The 17,704-nt window shown below is 39.9% G+C and overlaps 3 protein-coding genes across 3 annotated transcripts; 1 reads left to right on the top strand and 2 right to left on the bottom strand.

Moving 5' to 3' along the window:
* The first annotated feature begins 322 nt into the window (after positions 1-322).
* On the top strand, positions 323-6,299 carry esco2 (establishment of sister chromatid cohesion N-acetyltransferase 2). The gene is made up of 11 exons (XM_026999357.2): positions 323-434; positions 1,056-1,119; positions 1,202-2,111; positions 2,194-2,278; positions 3,899-3,935; positions 4,080-4,224; positions 4,313-4,444; positions 4,540-4,629; positions 4,739-4,882; positions 5,124-5,308; positions 5,689-6,299. The coding sequence occupies exons 2-11, from the start codon at positions 1,067-1,069 to the stop codon at positions 5,819-5,821; spliced, it is 1,914 nt and encodes a 637-aa protein (XP_026855158.2). The 5' UTR covers positions 323-434; positions 1,056-1,066; the 3' UTR covers positions 5,822-6,299.
* A 116-nt stretch (positions 6,300-6,415) lies between these two features.
* Positions 6,416-9,056, bottom strand: pbk (PDZ binding kinase). Its single transcript, XM_026999417.2, has 7 exons — positions 8,724-9,056; positions 8,251-8,344; positions 7,999-8,132; positions 7,708-7,877; positions 7,396-7,525; positions 7,133-7,306; positions 6,416-6,912 (listed from the first exon to the last, which is right to left on the bottom strand). The coding sequence occupies exons 1-7, from the start codon at positions 8,791-8,793 to the stop codon at positions 6,677-6,679; spliced, it is 1,008 nt and encodes a 335-aa protein (XP_026855218.1). The 5' UTR covers positions 8,794-9,056; the 3' UTR covers positions 6,416-6,676.
* A 5,328-nt stretch (positions 9,057-14,384) lies between these two features.
* On the bottom strand, positions 14,385-17,387 carry LOC113570038 (solute carrier family 35 member D3). The gene is made up of 2 exons (XM_026998225.2): positions 16,550-17,387; positions 14,385-16,095 (listed from the first exon to the last, which is right to left on the bottom strand). The coding sequence occupies exons 1-2, from the start codon at positions 16,983-16,985 to the stop codon at positions 15,281-15,283; spliced, it is 1,251 nt and encodes a 416-aa protein (XP_026854026.2). The 5' UTR covers positions 16,986-17,387; the 3' UTR covers positions 14,385-15,280.
* Between the last annotated feature and the right edge of the window lie 317 nt (positions 17,388-17,704).

Raw genomic sequence — 17,704 nt, 5'->3', positions numbered from 1 at the left:
TATATTGGCAATACTAATGAATACAGCACTAGCGTCTGCCATAGAACACCACTATGCATTAGGGTACCTTCTGTCATAATCAGTGAACATCATTTGTTCATTCACGGTGCACTATGGGTACAAAGAATGTGAGAACTACAAAATGGCTGTCATTCCAGAGAACTTTTGTATGTTAGAGACGTATTACGAATGTTGTATTCAGGGTACAATTTCGGACATACTGGCCAAAGTAACGCAGGAAGTGAACAAATATCAGTCGACGTAATGAAACGTCATTTCCGCGACCCCCAGGCGCCTCTGAAAAAGTTGCATTTGGCGCGCAGTTCAAAACAAAGTGATAAGACACGAGTAAGAGGAGCTGGAACAGGTCCGGGATTCTTAATAGTTCTCGTCGCCCAAAAAGAGCTAACGAAATTATACAGAGGGTTATTCGGGTGGGTGCTTTACTTTTAGTAAGAATTATTTCTGTGTTTTGTTGTCGTCACGTCTGAATAATGTTTGATTAACATTCGCGCGCCTAACTGCCAAGACCAGTGCTAGTCAGCTAGTTAGCGCTCTGGTAATAATAATTTCCTAGCCATGTAGTTCGCTACCTAACTTATTCATAGCTCAACAGTTCCGTTTATTTTCGTGTATATATATATAGAATCTCAATCAATCTGTTTTTCCATACCTAACTGAGGAAATGATCAGTGTGTACATGGAAAATAAAAAGTACATAAATAAATGGCTAACTGAGCTGACGTAGCTGTCTAGGTTAGCTAAGTTAGTTACTTGTCCAGCTAGATGTAACCACTAAGAAGTTAAAAATCGTTATATATTTTAGCTAGTTAATTTGACATAGAATAACCAATCTCTGTAATTCACACTTTTATCTAACTAGCTAGCATACCTAGCTAGATGTTTGCGTTACCGCCTCGACCAGTTTTTCGAAAGATAATCAATGAAGTTGGTTGGCTAGCTAACTAGAAAGTTTTTTCCAAGAACAAGCTGGCTGTAAAGCGGTACCTAGCTATATTGCATGCCCAGGTAGCTAATTTTCTCTCTCATTTCAGATCATATAAGGATGTCAAATTCTAGAATAAAGAAAAGGAAGCACTCTTCCTCTGATTGTGGAAGGTATGTAGAAGTAAGTAGTGCGTTATTGTGCATTCGTTAATGTATTTTACATTTCCAATCATGGTGTAACATTTCCTCCCAGTAACCCGGCTAAGAAGAAAGCGATGAGACAGGAGAATTATACAAGAAGAACATCACCTCGACAAAAGGAGAATTTTCAGTCCCCATTTAAATCACCTGAAAAGACCCGTGCCCCATCTCTGTCTCCCAGTACACCCAAAAAGATTCCAAGGACCTCTGCACTGGAATCCCCTCCTCCTAAAAAAGCCTCACCTTTCAAAGCCACAGTGGTTGCAGGATCATTTTACAACAAACAGAAGCAACTTTATCTCACACCCCTAGAAAGAAAGCTGTTGAAAGAAACCAAATCTCTTCCATTAAAACCCAGCAGTGATCAGCCCAGTCTTTCTCTTACTGCAAAGAGGCCCATCAAATCTAAGAAGCCTAAAAGTAAGCTTAATGCAAGTGGCAAGAACACTGCCTTAAAAGGCTACTTTTCATCCAAGACACAGAGGAGCAGTTCTTCCAGAACCCAAGTGGATCCCTCCTTAAAGATGGTTGGCACACAACAGCATTCCTCTTTTATGTGTGGCAGTTTAAAGTTCAAAAGCAAGCCCAGGATCATTGTGGGTGCTGCCTTCTTTGGCACTGGAAAAAAGCCCACTTCAATGTACAAAACACGTATACAGAAAACGAAACCCAAACAACCTACAAGCATGCAAAAGCCTACCACCCAAAAAGCAGAGACAGAAACACCTGTGAAGATGAAGGATCGTTCTCCAGTGCGACATGCTGTCTTCAAGAACAAATCAAGACCAATTCCTCATTTGCCACCTCGAGTTGAAGACCATCATGCTGTTGAGTGCACTGAACAGATGCCATTAAACCCTACTTCTCTCTCTGAAACCAATGGCATTGCAAAAGAATTGAGAGTAATTGTAAGGAAATTGGTGACTCCTGTCAAATCTTGTAGCTCCAGTACTGGTAACCAGGTAAGTTTGGTACATTTTATCATTTATTTTAGTTACTTTTCAAAATTAATGTTTTGTTTTAATATCTCAAATAATTCTGCAGGGCTTGTCCAAAAGTTCTGCTTCCAATACACTGTGCAACCTGAGTGAAATTAGCTCCTCAAGCCAGGACAGCTATCCAGACAATGGTAAATAGCTGAACTATTTAATACACACACACACACAGTTATGTGCAAAATAATAGCAGTCTAACATCACTAATGTATTTAATTACTGATTTTGGCAGAAAAGATAATACAACATGGGGGGGAAAATTCATGACTAGGTGTAGCCGAGTAATGGGCAACCAACCAAATCAAGAGTCATGACATGCACTCTGCTAATTGGGTGTACTTGACGCATTTAATGAAAGGGGCTTGTTCAAATTAATAGCAGTGTCGAGTTCAATTAGTGAGGTCATTCATTCTATAAAGAGACAGATGTCAATTATGGCCCTTATTTAAAGAAGGAGGGCAGCAAATGTACCTGCTGGTTTTAACCAGTGAGTAAAATGGGTTGTTCCAGACATTGTACAGAAGGAGAAATAACTGAACAAGAAGTTGATTGGAGATGGGAAAGCATAAAGTGCAGAAAATAATCGGCTACTCAGCTAAAATGATCTCAAATGCTTTAAAATGGCAAACAAAACCCGAAACACATGGTAAGAAAAGAAATACTACCATCCACATACATCATAGAATAACAAGAATGGCAAAGAAGCATCTAATGATCAGCTCCAGGGAAATCAAAGAAGATCCTCAGTTACCTGTGAGTACTGCAACAATCAAAAGATGCCTACGTGAAGCCAATCTATCTGCACGAAACCCTCGTAAAGTACCATTGCTGAAAAAAAGACATGTTAAAGGTTACATTTTGCCAAAGAACACATTGACTGGCCTAAAGAGAAGTGGCACAACATTGTTCCTATTGTGTCTAAAGGCTGCCCATAAACACTGAATTCAAGCCACAGTACACTGTGAAGACTGTAAAACATGGAGGTGCAAGCGTAATGGTTTGGGGAGGTTTCTCATACTTTGGAGTCAGACTCATTTATCGCATACCAGGTACCATGGACCAGTTTGAATATACCAAAAATACTGGAAGAGGTCATGTTGCCATATGCTGAAGAAGAAATGCCCTTGGAATGGGTGTTTAAGCAGGACCCCAAACACACCAGCAAGCAGGCAACATCCTGGTTCCGGACCAACAACATTGATGTTATAAAGTGGCCAGCCCAATCCCCGGACCTCAGTCCAATCGAGAATTTGAAGTGACATCAAAAATGCTGTTTTTGATGTAAAACCCAAGAATGCAGAAGAACTGGAATGTAGTCCAGTCAGCTTGGGCTGGAATATCTTCGTAGATGTTAGATGTTAGTTGACTCTATGCCACACAGATGTTAAGCAGTTATCAGAAATAAAGGTTATACAACTAAATATTAGTTCAGTGATCAACAGAAAAGCTAAATCTATAAACTTTCAGTTTATACTCTAAATATTTAAGTTTGCAAATGAAAATGAAGACACTGCTATTTTGAACAGCCCATTATTCATTTTTCTTCGTTTTCAGTTTAAAAATTTATATTCATGTTTTCATTTGGAATTGAATGTGCAGTGCTCTTAGTGCCTTTCTGTATATGGACATAAATGTTATTATGAGGATTGAGCTTTCTCAGTTGTTTTAAACACTTATTTTGCACATAACTGTGTGTACGTAATGCATAATTATTTTATTTATTTCCACACACCCCTCCTTTTTGTATTTTTCAGAGAATTCAGATGTGTACCCCATCTTTGGGACCAAAAGGTAAAATGTGTACATTTTTTGGACATGGTCTGAACCTAATACTAGACAACTGAATTTCTCTACACTTGACTGATCCTGAGCAGTCCAGCATTAAAAAAGATGAAACGACTACACAAATGTATTTATTTATTTTTACTGTTTAAGGTTACAGAAGAAAGGTAGCCTTCCTTCACTGGTGCACTGCAGCACGCCATCTTCCCTCAGAGACACCCCAGCGTTCTTGGCCAAAGAGAGGAGTGCCCACAGGCGGAAGGAGTTGAAGAAACAGCATGAGGATCAGCTCATTATTGTGAGTAACACAGTCTGTAAAGTACATGAATCCGACTCTGTCCTCTGTGGTTGCTGTACAGACTGATAGGCTATCGCTTTTTGCACAGGATGCTGGGCAGAAGCAGTTCGGTGCCACTACGTGCAGCTCCTGTGGTATGCTGTACAGCGCAGACAGCCCCGACGACAACTTCCAGCACACACAATTTCACCAGCGCTTCTTGGACACCATCAAGTTTGTGGTGAGGAACTGTGTTCGGGTGACCTTCCCACTGTTGCTCCCACTTCGTATGCGTTTTATTTCTGAATTTTTCCCTCATCACTCCACTCTATGCAGGGCTGGAAGAAGGAGAGAGTTGTAGCAGAATTCTGGGATGGGAAAATCATCCTTGTTCTTCCTGAGGATCCTAAGTATGCAATTAAAAAGGTTTGTCATGGTCATTCCTCATTATTTCATATTTCTGTATTGAAGGTCACTTTTTCTGTGGGTTGGGTTAATTTTGCATTGGTACGTGACCATTGATATGCTGTTTCAGGCTGAAGATGTGAGGCACATTGCAGATAGTGAGCTGGGCTTCCAGCAGGTCTCTCTCAGTAGCCCCAGCGCTGCCAAAACCTATTTGTTCATCAACAGTGACAAGATGGTGGTTGGCTGCCTGGTGGCTGAGTCCATAAGACAGGTGGGCATGTTCCTCTAAGTCTTTTAAAGTTAATAAATTACATGTAAGATGCTGGGTTTTCATGGATTGATGCCTGCTTTGTATGAAAAGTGAGTTCAATATGTGAGAATTTTCATAGATTTTGAAATCAGTTCCTGTGGAGAATACTACTGTTCTGTGTCTTAAGTAGCTATCTTTTATTAGTTTTGGTTGTTTCTAAACCAAGTCACTAAAAGGCTGGTTACTTTTTATTTTTGACCAGGCTTTCAGAGTTCTGGAACAGCCTGTGAAACCAAAGGATATGACTAAGGAAGACTTCATGGAGCACCACCGTGCCTGGTGCTGCTCCACTGAGCCCAAGAAGGCCATCTGTGGAGTGAGTCGCATCTGGGTCTTCAGCCTGATGAGAAGGAAGGGCATCGCTACACGCCTTCTAGACACAGTGAGGTGTGTGCTCACTAATGTTGAGTTTGGACAGCCTGTGTGTGAGGTTTTTCACTTCTATTTGTCCTTAGGAACATCCCTCTTCAGCTTGTCATGTATGTTTGATATGAGAAGTGTGTGTGTGTGTGTGTGTGTGTTTTTAAACATGGGACAAAATCTTTAACCAGTGTTAGAGGTTTATAGTGCCCATGTATGGGTAGAGAGGTGCTGTGTGCTTGCTTGTTTATTTTGCAAGGTTGTGGACCTTGCAAGATGGTCTTGTCTTGTTTTCCACCTAAATGAAAAATCCTGGAAAAAATCCCCCCCCCCCTTTACATTTGTTTGTTTTAGTTAAAGAATCAGCAGGAAAGCACCCTTCTGTAACTGGTTTTGTTTTTATATAGGAATTCATTCATGTATGGAAGCCACCTGACCAAAGAAGAAATCGCTTTCTCTGACCCCACCCCAGATGGAAAGCTGTTTGCAACAAAGTATTGTGGAACACCAACATTTTTGGTGTACAACTTCATTGGCTAAGTTTTGGAGTTTCATACAAGTGATTTTAATGTATGTTAGCATTTTCAGATGCTTTTTAGACAGAGCAGCAACTTGCTACTTTTTCAAAAATGATTATGTTCAGTATTTTAGGTTGGTTTTCTTGGTGCATATTAAGTCTAGTCAGTCTACAACAAAAGTAAGTCTAGGGATGTGGCAAGTCTTTCCCCTGAGTTTGTGGGCAAAGATTTAATAAGTGTTAATTTTCTTACAAATTAGTTGGAAGAAAACCTGCTGCTGTAAAAATTACCCTGGCTGTAATTACTCCATACATTTATTAACTGATTTTTGAATGTTTAATATTTAGTTTAATCTGCTTGCATGTTAATGACTGTTTGTGTTTGTTTGTTTAATCTGAACTCTTTCCTGACTGGAACAAATGCTTTAAAGGCAGTGTTTATGCATTGTATATATTTAAAATATTTTTGTGCTTTGAGTCCTTGTTCCTATCCAGTCACAGTGGGTATTGCAAACTAAAGCAAATAAATTCCTTTCTAAGAAACTATTTGAATTTCATCTTAAGTTTGTTTTGGACTAAGTTAATGCAGAGGAAATCTTAATTGAAAATAAGAGAACTTAATGGGTTAAGATTTAATCAAATATTGAGTCAGACAAATCAAGATAGTGCAAGTTGTGATAACTAGTGGAAATGTTACTGTCCAGTTTGGCACAATGAATGATGTTACTACTGTAGCAGTTAATTTAAATGCAACAATACACACAAGTTGACAAAAAAAAGCAAAAGCAAATAAAGAAATCACAATACAAAAATACAGACTACACGGGGGGGGGGAAAGAGTCCACAATTACTGCTGCTCCTGCTTCAGCAATTAAACATTAATCTATCTCTATAGCTCCACTGCTTTTGTCATCGAGCTGGCTGTTGAACTCCAGAACTTGAACAATGTGTGCAGCTGAAGGTCTTTTAGTAGGATCCTCTTCTGTGCAGAGACAGAAAAGCTCCACCATCCTCTGGTAGGCACCGCCAAGTGTGGACGTGTCTAGTGGAGGCCGGGTGCCCAGTCTTTCAAAATATGCATCTTCGTCAAAGTCATCCTCATCAAAAGAATCATCTTGGGAAGAAAAGACCAGATATCAGTCAATAATCTTAGATTATTTTATAGAATGCAGAAACCAATTAATAACTGATCAATTCATTTTCTGGTCCTTTACTATGCCAGTACATATTAGCATTTTCCTTACTCTTACGCCCACACTCAAGTCAAGAACCCTGCATGTGTTTAGTAATTGCAAATAAATGGGGTATTATAGACAATGAAATGTTTATTTTACCATTATCAGTCTCACTGTCCAGCATCTCCAGGTGGGGAACAGACAAAGTCATCATCTCCCATAGAGTGAGTCCATATGCAAAGATATCGGCTTTGTCCGTAATAATCCCTTCCTCCAGGGCCTCTTTGGGGTTCCATGGCTCTGTTCCAATGTAGTGAGCCTTTGGATCAGTCACTAAAGAGGTGGGGGGGGGATTACAGACTGTACTTAGAAGATAATCAAGAGATTCAAAATACTGCAAGTAACCAGAACCCTTTGCTTACCCTGCATATTCTCATCCAGCTGAAGACACACGCCAATGTCACATATTTTGATGGTTTCAAAGTCTCCCTTAATGACTATGTTACATGACTTCATGTCTCCATGTAAAAGCCTTTTCTCGCTGTGCAGGTACTGAGAAGACAGCAATAGTATTCACTATTAGCTGCAGTTACTTTTCTTCCTGTTTTATGTATTGCTAAAATATGACAAATATGCAAATATTTTTAAATGAATGATGCAAACATAAATTGAGCACTTGGAGGAAACCAATAAAACAAAAAGCAAGACAGGGAGGGGAGATGAAACTACTGTACCTGTAAGCCACGGGCTACGTGAAGGGCCACTTTCTCAATGATGACAGCTGGGAATGCCTGTAATCCCTCCGCTCTCCTCTTCTCAATCTGGTCATTGAGGGACTGCTCTCCACCATACTCCATAGCCAAGCATTTAGAGCCATCCTTGGCTGTGGTAAAGGCTCTGAAGCCTGTTGTTCAGAAGGCACAACCTTTTTTGTACCTTTTTAAATTTTTTTAACAGTTTAAACTTCATGGACAGTTGGGTACTGCCTAAATTAAATGGCAACAGTAAGCCAAAAGTATAATTACCAACAATGTTGGGATGCTGTAGATCTTTTAAAACCTTCGCCTCTTCAGACAGTCGCTTCTCATAGACGTTCGTCTTTGCACACTTATTGTTGATTTTCTTTATGGCCCAAGGCGAATGAATCTGTTTTCCACTTCTGAAAGTGAATTTTATATAGTCAGAGGCTACATATGGTTAACCTGGCTAAGTAATAAACAAGAGCATAGGATTGATTCATATAAAAAGACCTGGCAGATCTTGACATTGTACTGTACCTATTCATGAGATACACGTTCACTCCAGTTCCACACCCGAGCTTCTTCATAAACGGAGAGGCAGGGATAGTGACTGGAGTAACACAGGCACTAACTGCAAAGAAAAGGCGTTTCATTAGGGTTCATTCAAAGCAAAACGGATAAAATAAAGATAAATTACCTTTGGAATCATCCTGTCAATTTTAATATCTAACGCATAACCTAACACGTTATGTTTTCAAACACAAGCTGGACTAGTTAAGCACTTTTGGTAAAGCTCACCGAATTGAATTACATCAAAATGTTTTGGATCGAAACGTGAACCACCGCGACATGGTAGTGATTGGATCGCCAATAAAACACGATACAACTGTAATGTTTTTGTCGATCGGCCAGATTTGGTCCCAAGCCACACAGATGACTCGCTATCTTTAAAAATAAAGAATAGTGCTAATATTGTTCACAGTTCTCAACTCAAGGTGACGATAACCTACTTGGACTCTTCGTTTTAGCTGGTTTGCACGGAGTTTTGAAAACGTCCGGTATTTTTCTGCTGCTCTCCATCTGGTCGTCTAAAAATGAAACGATGGTAAGACGAAGGAAGCTGTTGCTGGCGAATGCGTTGTTGTTGTTGTTGGCCCGTATTTGAGAAAGGTTAAAAACCTATTTGATAAATATATTCACTTAGCAGATTCAATTTTTTACAATCACACAAACTGTGATTTTTAATTTAGCTAATTTAGTCGGAGTAAATAAACAACTACCTATCTTAGCTGTTAGCTAGCTACAAACCTATGTTCTACCACCGCTCACGCAACCTTTTTAAAAATGCGTCTTTCAAAATTGCCGGTTGGACTAGCCTTGCGGAGCTACGGAAACCCCAACGCGACAAATTTCATATAAAGAGTTTCGAAACATTGACGTGCAGTGTGTCACAAATTCGTGTCCTTCAATGAAAATTTGTTCTTGAAATTTGCAGATTTGTCCTTTTTCGTACACAAAAGAGAAATTTAAGATATAGGTTCTGGCATTTACAAGTTTTACAATAAAAAAAGAGAGGTAGAATTCTTTGTACACTTTAATTTTGTGTACTTTTTCTGCATTTCAAACAGCATTTGCAATACATTGATATTCGTCAATATAGGCAAATTTCAAACCACTGTCTGAAGAGTACCCACTGGCCGAGGGTAACGCTTTTGTTAAGAGCAGTCTACCAGTGTCCACTAGGTGGGGGTTTATCATAACAGGAACTCTGCCTGCTTGGGAAGTTTTTTTTATACACTGCCTGGCCAAAAAAAAAAAAAAAAAAAAAAAAAAAAAAGTCACACTAATATTTCGTTGGACCACCTTTAGCTTTGATTACGGTACGCATTCGCTGTGGCATCGTTGCCACAAGCTTCTGCAATGTCACAACATTTACTTCTGTCCAGAGTTGCATTAATTTCCCCCCCCGCGCCGATCTTGTATTGATTATGGGAGATTTGGACCACTGCGCAAAGTCTACTCCAGCACATCCCAAAGACTCTCAATGGGGTTCAGATCTGGACTTTGGTGGCCAATCCATGTGTGAAAATGTTGGATTATGCCTGTGCCATCAGGGAAGAAAAAAAATCCATTAATGAAATAACATGGTTGTTCAGTATATTCAGGTAGTCAGATGACCTCATTCTTTGGGCACATAATATTGCTGAACCTAGACCTGACCAACTGCAGCAACCCCAGATCATAGCACTGCCCCCACAGGCTTGTACGGTAGGCACTAGACATGATGAGCGCATCACTTCAGCCGCCTCTCTTCTTACCCTGATGCACCCATCACTCTCGAACAGGGTAAATTTGGACTCATCAGACCACATGACCTTCTTCCATTGCTCCAGAGTCCAATCTTTATGCTCCCTAGCAAATTGAAACCGTTTTTGCCGGTTAGCCTCACTGACAAGTGGTTTTCTTAAGACTACACAGCTGTTTAGTTCCAATCCCTTGAGTTCCCTTCACATTGTGCATGTGGAAATGCTCTTACTTTCACTATTAAACATATCCCTGCATTCTACTTTTGTTTTTCTATGACTTGATTTCACCACACATTTAAGTGATCGCTGATCACGATCACTCAAGATTTTTTTCCGACCACATTCCTTCCTCGAAGATGATGTTTCCCCACTGTCCTTCCACTGTTGGACAGTTCTTAACCAGATTTTAGTAGTTTCAGCAATCTCCTTAGATGTTTTCTCTGCTTGATGCATGCCAATAATTTGACCCTTCTGAAACAGAGCAACATCTTTTCCATGACCACAGGATGGTCAACATGGTTGTTTAACAAATGAGAAGCTACTCACTGCATCAGTTAGGGTTAATTAACTTGTTGCCATCTGAAACATAATCACCCATGCAGCAATTATCCAATGGGAGGCTCTTACCTATTTGCTTAGTTAAATCCAGATGGTGACTTTTTTTTTTTATCCAGGCAGTGTATATAAAGTATAGGCTATGGCAGTGCTCAAAATGGCCTACTATCCACTGCAAACTGCTTTAGGGCCCAATCAGTGGCATGACAAACTGAAGAAAGAAAAAAAGGTGACAACCGGGGCTTATAGCTTCTTCTGTTTCTGCTCCATTGTTCAGCAGTTTCTCTTGTAAATTGTCAACAGCAGCATGATGGGAAATATTCTCAAAAGGAATCTAGTTACAGTCTTGCACCGCAGTCTTTGCAAAATCATAATCTGTGACTAAAAACTCTAATGACAAATTGTCTTTAGATGTGAGAGGTTATCAGATTTGTCTTTTAAAAGTATTTCATGAGCTACATCTCTGATCTGTAATTTATTAACACAAATTCCTACATCTAAGGAAATAAGGTAGTGGATGGTCTTTGTATAAGGACCACAGTTGTTCAGCACTGTGTCCTATTCTATGGTAGGAAATGCAGATTTTCTCAAGATTATGAAGCCATGGTTTGCTTCACGCATTCTGAGCTGAGAAAACATCTGACTGACACTGTAATACTGCTGCAATGTCATGTGTTTTGATCCAGTTTTCCATACCAGCCACCAAGTTTACAAACCTGTCAAAAGTGCTGTCTGATAGATGTGATGTGCTGCCACACATGAGAGCATGTTGAACACTGTTCAAAAGCAAATTAAAATTGCATTATTGTATGTTGTGTCATCTATACCAGAAAATTCATGAAACAACTGAAACTTATTTTCTGCATATGATTCAAATGCTTTCATGTTATTCTGTTGCCAGTCTGGAATATTCTACCATCTAGCAGGGCTACAACCACACAGATCAAGGAGGCTTTGTGTAAGTCTATCTAAGACCGTACTGGCTGGCTCATTTTAGCACAGGGACTACAGGAGTGCTCCCGTACTCAAAGCTCCTGGCAGTTTAAGTTCCAATTCCTTCAAAACTGAAGTGATTACACTATGCCAGATATTTCTTATCTAAAGCTGAAACGCTTGCATCCTAAAGAAGACACAATTGCATCATGGCTGAACTGGTCCTTTCACAAGAAACTCTTATGTCTGCACATAACTGACAGTTGGCTCTTCACCACTTGGGTGACTAACCACATGAATTGTTGGGATGGACCTGCTTTGCTTTTGTGCAGTGCTAACTGTGGTCCTGCCATCACACTGTCCATCTCTCTTAATACTACTATTAATGTATCGGGCGTTTCCCACAGGAGCGCACACATTTCTTACCCTCAGCACTGCTTGACACTGACATTACATGATCAGGTTGACTATTGGATGGATATTGGTTGGATATTAGGTTGCACTTTTTAGTTAATACTAAAGGAGCAGCCTGTAGCTGGTCTAACTTTGACTGAAACTCCTGCATCGTCCATTCGGTTGTCTGTGCAATAGCTGCTGCTAATGCTTGACCGCTTCTATCAGCCCTCTGTCTATTTGGTCCTGTATCACTATTCTGAGTTGTAGCACAAGCACTGATGTGCTGGCGTGCGCTGACCCAACCACTCTGGTGGACTGTGGCATTTCACCCATAAGATGCTGTGCAGCACTGTTATCATTAGCCAGAGGAGCTGGTGGGCGCGGTGCTGCACCTCCCCACTGAGGAGTCTAGTGTTGGCAATGGCCATTAGCATCCTCCCCATCTACGTCCTCTAGTACTGATATAGTATTATTTTGAGGATCTAAATCTTGTCGGTGAATAGGCACAGGAAGTCCGAGATTATTACAGGATTTATCTGAAGTTGGACTGCTGTACATGTCTTTAGCTTTGCTCAGGGTTTTTTTTGGGAGATGGTGCTGAAGTTTACTCTCAATGTCATTCATATCACTGTGAAAAGAGCCAATGTAATATGTACACATTGCTAGCTTCTAGGTCTAATCTCTTGAGGTGCATACAACATAGGATTTTCTTTACATTGGTAGCCCAGGCCTTCATGAAGGTCTCCTCATCTACACTAGTATGTCCCTGAGCCATTGTGTGTAGGCTAATAATCTTTCTTATCTTTATGCCTGTTGGTACACCTGTTTTTCTATGGGTATTCTGACCCGTTCTACAAATTTCTCTAAATGGTGCACCTGTGTTTTCCTTGATGCTAAAAGGTGAGGTAAGTTTCTCTTACTTCAGAAGAGACCAAGCTCAAAATTGCAGCCTTCTTTGGAGTTTAGCAAGTACCGCAGACACCAATGTGTGTGCAAAGGGTCATTGACTAGTCTTGTTGATAGGTACCAAGTATTGTGAATGTGACTAGTCTTGTGAATGTATACCAAAATCTGTAGGAAGAGTTATACTGGTGTATAATCATATCACAAAGGGTGACCAATTTCTGTAGGTTGAAAAGCATTCATGATAATGCAGGCTTGCAAAGCATGGCCATAAACTTGATGACTGTTCTGGCAAAGGAAATCTGACTACCAATGCAGATAAATATACAATGGGAAAAGAAATCAGTGACCTAAATTCCTTATTTTATGCTCAGACCTGACCAGACATTTCAGAATTTGCCTTACCCATTCACAACTCTGAAAATGACACTGCACTTTTAAAAGATGAGTCAATCATACAGCCTTTAAATGAAATATGATTTTTATATAACTTTTTCCGGACCGGTGCTGTGTAGTCAGGCGTTAAACGGATGACAAACCAAGGATGAGGATGTATCATGTTGTCTGTCACTAAACTCAGCGATGTATTCCTGACCAGGCCAGAGACATATCAAGGCATGAGGCAGCTCAAAGACTGCGGAAGTGCCACTACAGGATTACAAATTAGATCCCTAGATTACATACCAATTACTAAATGAATGAAAGCATGATAGAAATCTTTATAAGGTAGAAAACACTTGTCTTATTTTTTCTTTTTCTGCTTTCATATTTGAAATTTTGAAACAGGACTTATACGGAGTAAGTTGTGCATTTAATTGCGATGTTGAATAATGGTATTACTGCATAATTTCAACAAAAAACTGGGATTAAATTAGAGAAGAATGAGAATGAGAGAATTACAGAAGAAAGTTGAAGCTTGAAATGAAGGATGTGGTGACAGCTACCCTGTCAGATAAGGCAATTGCACATTTGTAATGTGAAAATAAGCACACTGTTACTGCAAAGATAATGGGGAAGGTGGAAGCTCTGAAGGAGGTGAATTGTCTGTATTGGTGTTCACTCATCCAGGTGAAAAGTCACATTCAGGGAGGAAATAATGCAGGGCTTCAAAGCAAAGATGCCATTAATAGAGACAGGTTGATTTCACTCTGGTTTTCAGTGAGATTTAAATCATATAATTGCTATATGAAATTTGACTGATGAATGTACCCCTATGTAACATCAGCTCCTACTGAGGTAAATACACATTTTATTTTTATTTATATAGTGCACCATACTCCTCTCTACAGGATGGAAGTTATATTGATAGTTATATTCTTTTCTCTCTTGACCTCTAAAATGGACATTTTTGCCCTCTTCAGGCTTTTTCCTTAGCCTGTTATAAGGTTGAGGATTTGTTGTTCCCCGTTTCCCAAATTAAAGCCATTTACAGGGACCTGGGATGGGTTTTCGTATAGCTAAAATGCGGACTAGGTCTGTGTTTAGTGCTTGTGTCTCACTGCCCACAGGCACACCAGATAGGCAAATGTACTGTGTGCGCTCATATAAAAGCGAGGATTAAAGAGAGGCTTGAAAGCATTGACATTCAGATAAACACACATTTAATCATGAAGACATGCCTTTGCACAGAACATTTTACATTTCTACAGAGAGAGGTTTGTCATTTTGGAAAGGCTTGCAGTGCTCATGGTCCCAGACAGACGTAATTTTCTAGTGTTTGTTGGCTGGAACCCCTCAGCTGTGCAAACTGAGGTAATACATGCAGTAATGATACTGACTTCAAAATAAAGCATAACTTAATGTCTTTTTCGCCCCAGGGTGGATCTTTTAAAGTGCATCGTTTCCCTGTTATGTAAACCGTATCACTATCATCTATTGGCAAATAAAAAGTATTTATCAGTGACAGGGCAACCCAGGATAGTTTATCAGTATCTTATGCCAAGAGCATACAATTAAAGCTGACATGAGCCACTCCAGCTTCTCCATTGAAAATGTTTTATTACTTTGCACAACTTTACATTCAAATGACAATGAATTTTTTGATATCACATTTTAAACAGGAAAAATCTTGAAATAGACACTACATGCAACAGAATCGTAAAAATAAAAAGGAATTCAGATCCAATGCAAGTCCAATACATCACCTGATTTATATCTGCTTTACATATGGACCATATGTATTACATGAAATCAGAATTAATAAATTGTTGTTTTCTAAATTATATATATTTTTTCATTAGTCTGGATCAGTTAGTTGCCACATAAGATTCTGGAAACAAATTGATGAATCAGCACATCTTTAAAGAAAGCCAGTTTTCAGCCAATATACAAACAAACTAACATTTTTAAAAAAATACTTTCATTAAAACCACTTTTAAAAAAGCGAGCAAAAGGCAAACATTTCTCTTGTTCATACTGTCAGTCTATGACAATACTTTAACCTGGCATGCACCTCTTACACAGGAGACCCCTCATCAAGGACTCTGTACCTCCATGTTGTCAAGTAAAGTGTCTTTTCTGAGGAACTTTAAGGTGCGAATTGATCTCCACACACCAACATAATTCTCACTTAAAGACTGCTTCTTAGGTTCACTGTCTGATGGAAATGCTGATCTTTCTAATTCTATAGACTCTGCAACTTTGGTCTCATGCTCAGGCTCAAGGCCATTGGCATGAAGCACACCGGTAAGGTTGCCATTGGGAATACTGTTCAGGTCTCCATCAGGTTTGGAAGGTGGCTCCACATATGACTCTCCTGGTGGTCCAACATCCTTGGCTGCTTCATCCATATTCTGGTAGTTGAGCTTGATCTTTGTCTCATAGTACTTTACTATGCAGTAGGTAATGGAGCCAATAGTGTTGACAACCACCCCTGCCACAAACAGTTTGGTGGGTTCGACATCACTAAAGGCCAACATGCCTACAGTAATGGTAGCGATGCTTTTCACAACCCCCACAAAGCTTGTGGTCACTGCTGAATTGATATAGGTGCAGTGCAGCGTGGTGAAGTTCATAGCACAGCCAATGAAAATGCAAGAGCAGAAGATACCAGTGATGAAGGGATTCTTCCAGCCCTCATATGTCCACATGTCAATGGCGTCCATGCTCACAAAGGAGCAAATTAGCAGGATAGGGGAGGCCACTACAGCGATGGTGTATTGAGCTGTTAGGGGCCCGTATTCACTATCAGCACCAGTCTTCTGGATGAGCACAAGGTAGGAGGCATGGATAATTACAGCTAAAACACCAGTCACGTAGCCAAAGGGGTCACCTGTGAGGTCTCCTGCACCTGTGGACATAAAATGTAGAATATCAAAACAAAATGAATAAATAAAAGACATATACTAAATGTGACAAATAGCTGCACAACATTGTGTTGCGTCTATACTGCAATATAGCTTAAACTTCATATTTCATATTAACATAATATAGACTAATATAACTTAATGTGTTGAATACAGGAGCCATTTAAATCTACATCTTTGTGTGCAGGTATATTGAAAGACCTTCAGCTGGAAAAAGTTAACTCTAACCTCAAGCTGATTTAATTTATTAAAGCTTCTGTTATTTAGGTAGCCCATACGGTGAATCTGGTAGCTATGGACGTAGCTATTTTGTGTCAAAGAAAACTGACACATATAAATAAAATTAAAATCCAAGTGCAAAACAAATGCTAGGTTTTGCAGATGCCAAGACTATTAAACACACTAGTAGATTTTTACAGCTGACAAGAATATTTTTACCTGCTAAAGCTGCGCCTCCCGTTGTGATGAGAACTGCCACCACAACCCCAACAGACGGAATTCCATTCCTCAAAACACAAACCCCGATTCCCAGCGTAACCAGAGGCAGACATCGTTTAAAAACAACATACATAGGCAAACTCAGTCCTCTTAATGACCATAGGGTGAGCGTAGATTGTAATGTCGATAAAATGCATACACTCGCGAAAACTTTGGCCAAGTGAAAGCTAAAAGGGGGTATATCTACTTTACCCAGTCTTCTCAAAACCTCCAGTGTAATCGCCGCAGTGCCACTGGTCAGGCACTGAATCAAGGTGAGGTATGTGAAATGATAAGTCGTTATTAGAAATTTCAGGAGAATATTCAGTGATCCCGAGAAAATCCCGTGAGCGATAGCCACTGAAATGCCCAGCAGTCGTCCCTTGCAAACTTCCATGGTTTCTCTAAATTTATTTCACGCGTAACAAATCCGACTAAAATTCTGTTAATATCCGTGAAGGATGCCACTGGATTTTCTGTCCCCTTCGGTGGGGAAACGTCTCTTTATGTCCAAGTTACCGAAAAAAAAAAATCACTTCTTAAGACCTCACTACTGAAGGTCCGATAGAAAACACGAAATGCTGTACACGGAAAGCCACTCTTGACACATCCAAATGTAAATGTCCTTGGTATCAATAACAATGAAACAACTGGATGGATGAATGAAGACGGGGATTTCCTGCCGTTCCGTTTATATCACATTCTGAACCCAAACGGAACTATGAAGAACATTCCCCGGCAAACCCTCCCCTGCGTAATGGGGACGCTGAAGTCTGCGCTGGAGTTACTCAAATGAATGCGACATTGGCCGCTGCTCCAATAGTATCTATGACTGTACTCTATAAGCTGATTGCATGGGACTCCATTGCAGCCAATCCTCTTAATGTGATGGGTCCGTCCCCCCCCCCCCCCCAAAGCAGCTTTTAGTCTATATCTTAAAAAACAGACTTGTATCAGCTTATCTGAAACTGATGCTTGGGCTTATTAAATGTTTTGATCAATTCCATTTTCGATGTTTTTGATTTAGCAGTGTATTAGCCCAGTAAAAGGTAATAAATAAAGCATGGTCTAAAAGTATTTACACACACACACAGTGGTGAAGTGCAAAATTCTGGG

This window comes from Electrophorus electricus, chromosome 3, assembly GCF_013358815.1.
Source record: "Electrophorus electricus isolate fEleEle1 chromosome 3, fEleEle1.pri, whole genome shotgun sequence".
NCBI lineage: Eukaryota > Metazoa > Chordata > Actinopteri > Gymnotiformes > Gymnotidae > Electrophorus > Electrophorus electricus.
Note: the sequence above shows the minus strand (reverse complement) of the source record. Positions and strands in the feature narration are given on the sequence as shown.